This window comes from Macadamia integrifolia, chromosome 2 (assembly GCF_013358625.1).
Source record: "Macadamia integrifolia cultivar HAES 741 chromosome 2, SCU_Mint_v3, whole genome shotgun sequence".
NCBI lineage: Eukaryota > Viridiplantae > Streptophyta > Magnoliopsida > Proteales > Proteaceae > Macadamia > Macadamia integrifolia.
The window spans coordinates 34,819,207-34,827,592 of NC_056558.1; the positions used below are offsets into that span (position 1 = coordinate 34,819,207).

Genomic DNA, 8,386 nt, shown 5'->3' on the forward strand with positions numbered 1-8,386 from the left:
TGGTTCTTAAGTATCATTCATCATTATATGGAAGAAGATTATTAGATAATTTTGGATCATTCAAACAATTTCCAATTAAGGACGTGGACCATGGTGCCTTAAACTGGGAACTAATTGACACCTCGGATCATGTAATTATCTTTGTCAAACATATTTTATCCAAAAAAAAAAAATCTTTGTCAAACAAATATATGACATAATTTGGCAACAATGATAATCGTTCTATTGGTTTCTTGGAGGGGCACCCTTTTTACCACGTGGCATAGTTGGATTAAATTCACTGTTCCTATTCCTCAAAATAGAGGAGAAAAAAAAAAAAATCAACATTGAATTAGGTATAAAATTTTACATGTAGCTAATCCAAATCGTTCCCTACATATCCAATGGTTAAAATTGTTACATCATCCTTCTATGTGGCAAAAAATAAGTTTCCTTCCAGAATAACATATGGACGATAAATCTCTTTCAGAAATGCACACTTGCTTAAATTTAATAATGAAGATTTTAAAAATGGGAAAAAGATTATTGCTATGTTGCGTAGTGCTTGTGCCAAATACAGAGGGACCAATGATGTGTGTCCCCCTGATAAAATGTGAAAATCCAACCCTTATTGATACCCAAATGCATTTTGTTATTGGCCCCCGCACTGGCGCAGCCTGGCAGTGATCCCCCACCCTTTAAAAACATAGATAAGCTAACGGAAATTTTTTGAAAGATGTAGATTGCATTTGGGCTGTAATTATGATTTAGGATAAAGAACGTTATCAAGTTGCAAAGTGTACGCTAGCGCTTCTCTATGTCTTCATAGGGAGGGAGGGAGAAGGGTCTTCGCTTGGTGGTATTTAGCCCTGCCCAAGCAACTTCATTTTGGCACCAGCCCGCCCATTTTGCACAAGAGTTGGGATTGAGGATCGATTGTTTTGATACTACTGTTACGAACCTTGAGAGAACTCAAACTTAACCCCATAAACCAGAATTATAAGATAAATGAACCTGAAATCATATCAACCCATATCAATCCCTTTAATAACCTCTATGATATCAGCCCTCCATGTGATTGATATGGTATCGTAATAGTATTATAAGTGATCTACACAAAATATCTAAAATTTCCTTCTAGGTGGGTATGAACATAGATGAACCTAAAGTGATTGATTCCTAGCTAATAAGTTAGGAAAGGAATGTAGTGGAATAATCATGCCCTTAATAGATGGATTATGAAAAGTGAAGATATATATACTTTGTTTAGTTACTTATAATACTCAAAAAGTGGTGATCAGGCCTCAATTAATCTCAATGATCTCAAAGAAGTGGAGGGGTGAAGAGCGAAAAACCTTAGAAAATGGAGAAGAGGTAGCAAAGCAAAGGAAAGCAAAGCATGCTAGGTGTGACAAAGACCGCACAGAACTGTATATTCCTTCAAGAAAGAGAGAGATAGTGTAGTAGTGGGTCCTCTAAAGTAAGGGTTTGCACGAGCCATAGTAATGTGAAGACATCCAACTTTTCTTTTTGAAAAACTTAGCTTTTCTTTATGTTCTTTTACTATATGTACTATCAGACGAGAGACTTCCTCAGCAGCTCCTCTTCTTTCTGATCATTCCGCTTTGCCTCCCACTGTCATTCATCCACACTGTGCGAGCCAGAGAGACTCTAATGAGAGAGAATCAAAACATCATATATAAACCGACCAAACAAAAAGGTCCCAAGAATATTTCCCTTCAGTACACATTGCATTGCATGAGGTGAGATTCCTCTCTCTCTCTCTCTCTCTCTATTATGATTAGGTGGGAGTAGCGAGATGTTTTTTTTTTGGGAGCATAGCATACGTTAGCTCTTCCTTATGTCTCTCTCACCTCTCACCTCTCTTGTTATGAAATGGTTATGAAATGTATCTCTCTCCCTTATTGTGGAGAGAGAGAGAGTACCATGCTCCTTAATAGAAAACTCAATCCCAAAAGTTAATTAGGAGAAAATTTATTGCCACAAAGGATGATCCTATGATTAGGCTCTTAGACGATGAGTTTTATCATTACACTCTTTTTTCTTGTGCATGGTCGAAACTATTCTTCCTAGTCCTTCGATTTTACAATTTAAGAGATTCTCTGTTCACCATACCTGAAGGAAATATTGGTCCTTAAAATTGAGGGATTCCTAAAAAACAAAATGATTGTGAATAATATAGAAAAGTCTAAGCACACCTCCAAACCATGGTTCTAAAAATCTGAAAAGAATGTCAATATTGGTCAGATGAGAATGGTATTGACCATGATTGATCCCTGATCCTGACCTTTCTGATCTTGATAGGCAATAAAAACTGATTTTTTTTGTAAGAAAAAGGGTAGATATATTCGATATGGTCCGATCTGGATTGGTATTGGTTGTGGTCAATCTTGTGACTGTTCCCAAATTTTAGAACCTTGCTCCAGACTGCCGAGTATGTGTCACCCTCTATCCTCATGAAAAAAAAAAAAAAAAAAAACTATACCCTCTTATGTCTGGCCATGTTTAAATTCTACATCCTCTGCAATGGACGATGAACATCAGATGACTAAAAGTATCTAAGCACATGTCTCAAGGGGCTCCCTACCACATAATGCTCCCTGGACCAATCCAGTAGCTACGAAAGATTTTCACACGATTAAGCTATATCACAAACCCTCACCTAATAAATGTAGATTTTTTCCATGAGAACAAAGTACTCTTCCTCTACCAGGACCCACCACCCTTATTTGACTCTATGATTAGACTCCCTCAACATAAACTCCCTTCCTAGACCAATCTAAGGGTGGATAATGGTAAGAGATTCCTCCTTCACCCGTGGATGAATTATGGAAACTAAGTACCTTTTACATAAAGGAGAAGAAAGTAAGAGGGTACATTTGATCATTTTAACAGTAACACCTTTAGTAAGTAACAAGTTAATTTGAAAGCTCTTAACGGTTACAGAAAAGTTCTTGTCACATCCCAATCAAGTCGGTCAAAGAACAATTTGGTAATAACAGTCAAAATCAGAGGCCGTTCAAAGTTTTCACCCGTTTGGCATTCGAACTTTTGAAAAGAAGTCAAGGGGGGTAATCTCGTAAATCCGCTTAAGACTTTGGCCACTTCCACCTCCTCCTCCTCTCCTATATAACCAACCTTCTTTCTCTTCCTCTCCCTCAGCCCTACACTACTTCACTCTCTGCTACTCTCTCTCTCTAGTCTCTCTCATTTCTCTGCAGAATTCTTCCTTCTTGGATGAGAAATGATGCGATCTAGGTATGTAATCAAACGTTTCACCTTTCTAACTTTTGATCTTGTTTACAATTCTTGCCAATTAATTTGAATTTTTTTTTTTTTTTCAAATCCTTGATGACAGGTTCATGAATAAGCTTGATTAAGGTTGCTCTCTATACTGAAACTGTTGTTCTTCAAATTCCAGAGACTTTTATGGTAGATGATATAGTTCGGATCTCGAAGAAGAGATGGAGAAAGGAGGAGGCCAAGTCTGTGTTTTGCTTCTATTCTCTTTAGTTTTCAGCTTTAACGTAGTAATTTCTGGAAAGGAACTCGAACTTCTCTTATCATTCAAAGCTTCCATAAGCGATCCTTTTCGTTTCCTCACTGACTGGACTTCCAATTCCAATTCCAGCGTCGCTTTCTGCGAATGGTACGGTATCACGTGCGTTAATTCCTCACATGTTATTGCTATTGAACTCGCCGGAAAGAATATCTCCGGCGAACTCTCTCCATCCATTTTCCTTCTTCCGTCAATAGAAAGCATTGATCTCTCAAACAATGAATTCTCCGGAAAAATTCCATCAGAAACCTTTTCTTGTTCCTCGCTTCGACACCTGAATCTCAGTAACAACAACTTCACTGGTCCGATTCCTCATGGTTCGATCTCCAAACTTGAGACGTTAGATCTATCGAACAACATGCTCTCCGGCGAAATCCCGGCGGAAATCAGACTATTTACTGGTCTTAGATTTCTTGATCTCGGTGGAAATGTCTTGGAAGGAAGAATTCCTAATTTCATATCGAACCTCACAGTGTTGCAGTATCTGACGTTATCTTCGAACCAGTTGACTGGGGAAATTCCACGGGAATTAGGGCAAATGAAGAGTCTGAAGTGGATTTACTTGGGATATAATAACCTTTCAGGTGAAATACCAACTGAAATCGGTGAACTGACTTCTCTGAATCATCTTAATCTGGTCTACAACAATCTCGTAGGGGAAATTCCTTCGTCACTTGGAAACCTTACTGATCTTCAGTACCTGTTCCTTTATCAGAATAGCCTTACTGGTTCGATTCCTCAATCAATCTTTGATTTGAGAAAGCTGATTGCGCTTGACCTAAGCGACAATCATCTCTCTGGAATGATCCCTGAACTTGTAAAGCAACTCCAAAACTTGGAAATCCTCCATCTCTTCAACAACAATTTTACGGGGAAGATTCCAGAAGCTCTGGTTTCACTGCCTCGACTCCAAATTCTGCAGCTCTGGTCGAACAAACTATCCGGCGAGATTCCGAAGAACCTCGGAAAATGGAACAATCTTACTGTACTGGACCTTTCGACGAATAAACTCACAGGCGAAATTCCAGAGAGTCTATGCAATTCGGGTCGTCTCTTTAAGCTTATCCTCTTCTCCAACTTCCTCCAAGGCAGAATCCCTGAGAGCTTAAGCCGATGCCGAAGCTTACAGAGAGTTCGTATCCAGAACAATCTCCTGTTCGGTGAATTGTCGCAGGAGTTCACGAAATTGCCACTTGTCTACTATCTTGATATCTCCGGAAACAGCCTCTACGGTAGGATCGATCAGCGGAAGTGGGACATGCCCTCTCTTCAGATGCTGAATTTGGCAAGGAACAAATTCGTCGGAAACTTGCCGGAATCATTCGGCAGCGACAACCTCGAGAGCTTAGACTTATCGGAAAACTGCTTTTCAGGTAGTATTCCGCTGAGATTCGGCGACCTATCGGAGCTAGTGGAGTTGAAGCTCAGCACCAACCAACTTAACGGTATTATCCCTGATGAATTATCTTCATGCAATAAGCTGGTAAGTTTAGACCTCAGTGGAAATCAGCTCAGTGGACCAATTCCGGTTTCTCTCTCTGAAATGCCGGTTCTGAGTGAGCTCGACTTGTCGGAAAACCAGTTATCCGGGGAAATACCGGCGACTCTAGGGAAGGTGGAATCTCTGCTCCAAGTGAACATCTCTCATAATAATTTACACGGGAAGCTTCCATCCACCGAAGCATTCTTGGCTATCAACTCGAGTGCTGTCGCCGGCAATGATCTCTGCGGTGGCGAAGCTACAAGTGGCTTACCACCATGCAGAACGGCCAGAAATCCTGTTTGGTGGGTTCTAATCACTTCTTTTTCAGTTGTTATACTGGTGCTGGCACTTTCGCTTTCTGTCGTGGCATTCATGCGACGTAGAAATGGAGAACAGGTCAAAAAGGTTGACCATGAGGATGGGACCTGGGAGTTGCAGTTCTTCAATTCAAGTCTCTCAAACGCTGTCACGATCGATGATATCTTACTATCTAGGAAGGAAGAGAATGCAGTGTCCAGTGGAAGTGAAGGAACTTCATTCAAAGGGAAATCCGCCGTCCATGATTTACAATTCATTGTTATGGAAATAATTGATAACTCCATTCCCTCAAATTTCTGGGTTGAAGTGACGGAACTGGGAAAGCTTCGACATCCGAATGTGGTACAATTAATAGGGATCTGCAGGTCGGAGAAGGGTGGGTTTCTCTTGTACGAGTTTGTGGAAGGGAAGAGCTTGAGAGATGTTCTCGGTAGTTTAAGCTGGGAACGTCGCCAGAAAATGATGATTCGGATCGCAAAGGCTCTTCAGTTTGTTCATTGTTGTTGGCCTAGTTTTCTGATCGGAAATCTTTCGCCGGAGAAAGTAGTCGTTGACGGAAAAGACGAGCCTCGTCTACGACCCTGTCTTCCCGGGTTCCTCAGTGGTAGCGACTGCAAGAGTGTCCTCTCTTCAGGCTACGTTGCACCAGGTACGTCCCCAACGAAACAGTTGATGGATGTTTCGGTATCCGTTGAGGTTATTTTAGTCCTTTGACAATGACAGGGGCCACCCAAATTCAGATCCTCTCCAGCCACGTCGAAATCATCTACAGTGAGGCGGTGAGGTGCAGTGAGCAAACCAACGGCTGGGGTGCATGCCAGTCGTTGGATACTTTGTACCTCACCGCTCACTGCAGACAATTTCAATTTTACACCAGTTTCTGTTTTGTGTCTGGGTGGTCCCTCTCCGACCGTAGGTGTATCAGATGTCAACCTTATTCTGTCAATTTGGAACCGAAATCAAAATTGAAAGATTTATACTTTTTAAAATGTTTGAATTGTACCGAATAAGAATCAGTATGACTTTAATATCAATAAATAAATCTTATTTGGTATAGCATGGTTTCACTAACAAAATCATAGAACCAAACCATATCAAATTCCTATTTTCAAACCAAGTCAAATACACATATGTATAATATAAGTGATTAAATATTATGTATCTAAATATTATATATTTCCCGATACTCGCACTGGCCGGAGCTTCATGCATTAGATTGCCTTTTTAACCTCATGCATTGATAGATAAAAATGACAAAGAAAAACAGACGATTTATCCTGCATTGATTGGGTTGCTTTTCTGTTTTTAACCTCAGTTGTCACAAATGAAAGTCCAACCCTTTGCTAGTTTGACTTAGTTTATCAGAGGCATTAGGGGAACCTATGATTATTGCGACCTAACGACGCCGCTGGACCCCAATTGAGATCTCATCCACGCGTGTGACACACGAGCCTTGCCTTAGCTTGCCTTTCACATATTGACAATAGAATTTTATGTAGAGTTACTCAAATGCCCCTCTGGATGTAATGAAATGCTTTTAAGCGAACCTCGTTTGAATTTTCATGCAAAAGAGCATCCTTTCAACGACTGAAGTGCAAAAGTATTTTTTTCGTTGCAGAGATGAGGGAGAAAAAGGATATCACGGAGAAGAGTGACATATACAGTTTTGGGATCCTTTTAATCGAAATGCTGACCGGTAGAAACCCGGTGGACACAGAACAAGGTGTGCAAGATGGGATAGTGGAGTGGGCCCGCTTTTGCTACTCTGATTGTCACCTCAACACGTGGATTGATCCCGCCATCAAGGGAGACGAATCCAAACATCAGAATGAGATGGTTGAGACTATGAATCTAGCCTTGCAATGCACCGCGACAAATCCAGCAGCCAGACCATTCGCTAGTGATGCATTGAAGATCCTAGAGTGTGCAACAAGGTCAAGTTCTTGCATTTCAGGTCTGAAGTTGTAAGCTATTATGTAAATTCTGTGAAGGAGAGAGTTTTCTATTCGGGAGCGTGGTCCCTACGTCGATGCAACGGTCGATGTGTATTAGAAAGCATCAAAGGGGAAGTTAGATTCCCACATTTCATCGGGTGTGGGGCGATCATTTCACCACCTCGTGAATCTGACTGCAGGTGCCACAGTCCCAAATAGAGTCCTTTTTCCCATTATGTAATTTTAAGTTTTTAGGTTTTTTTTTTTTTATTTCTCCTATTGGTTTTCTTTTTTAATTTATTTTTCTTTAACCCTCATAAAATATAAGGTCTTTCTTCTTACTTCTTCCGTTAGTGTTGTTACTCAATGTTTTGTCTGTTTTTTGGGTTTTTAGGTCAACATACTAATAATGAGTGTAAAAAATGTAAATAACCAAAAATGCCTTTATTAATATGGAATTTTACAGTTTTCTTAATTTTTTTTCCATTCTTCACGTTTTGAAATGCATTGGTCAAATGCGGTGTGGTCCGTCGAGTTTGGGTTTATTACACATACGATCACCTGATTGTGCATGTGATCATTCAACACCTGTCTCATTTTCTATCATTATAATGATGAAAAATGATATATTTAAAAACACAAACGAAACATATATTAAATACTCACATATACGACTAAATCTTCATACAAATAACGGATCCAATTTTGATCCGTCCGACCCTACAAAACACCTTGGCGCCAACGGAGACACACACCCATGGCCATGACCCATCAGTTCATCACAATCAGATTCCTTTAAAAGATAAATATTTTTTGACTTTTGCATTCGTTGAAACCATTCATTAGGATTTCATGAGCATGCCACGGACAAAGATCAAATCATCTAACGTCAATTTTTTCAGAAGTTCTTGTCATTTTGACTGATTTGATAATGTCCCAATAAGCAAAAAGGGTGTTGGCTTAACGGTATAATTTTCTACTTCTTATTAGAGCTTAACATATACATAAAAGTAGACAACAGTTAAAGTGTTGATCTTTGGTTTGTATACTGAAACGTTTATGGCTCTTTATATGATGGTTGCACTTTCTATA

General features: G+C 39.8%; 1 protein-coding gene across 2 annotated transcripts; it reads left to right on the forward strand.

The window, feature by feature from the left end:
- Positions 1 to 3,156: 3,156 nt before the first annotated feature.
- On the forward strand, positions 3,157 to 7,640 carry LOC122094684 (leucine-rich repeat receptor-like serine/threonine-protein kinase SKM1). Of its 2 annotated transcripts, none has more exons than XM_042665276.1 (3): positions 3,157 to 3,258; positions 3,359 to 6,009; positions 6,979 to 7,640. In XM_042665276.1, the coding sequence occupies exons 2-3, from the start codon at positions 3,465 to 3,467 to the stop codon at positions 7,326 to 7,328; spliced, it is 2,895 nt and encodes a 964-aa protein (XP_042521210.1). In that variant the 5' UTR covers positions 3,157 to 3,258; positions 3,359 to 3,464; the 3' UTR covers positions 7,329 to 7,640. The 2 variants fall into 2 exon arrangements, with proteins under 2 accessions (XP_042521210.1, XP_042521219.1); XM_042665285.1 differs by having other exon boundaries at positions 3,170 to 3,258; positions 3,422 to 6,009.
- The last annotated feature ends 746 nt before the right edge of the window (positions 7,641 to 8,386 follow it).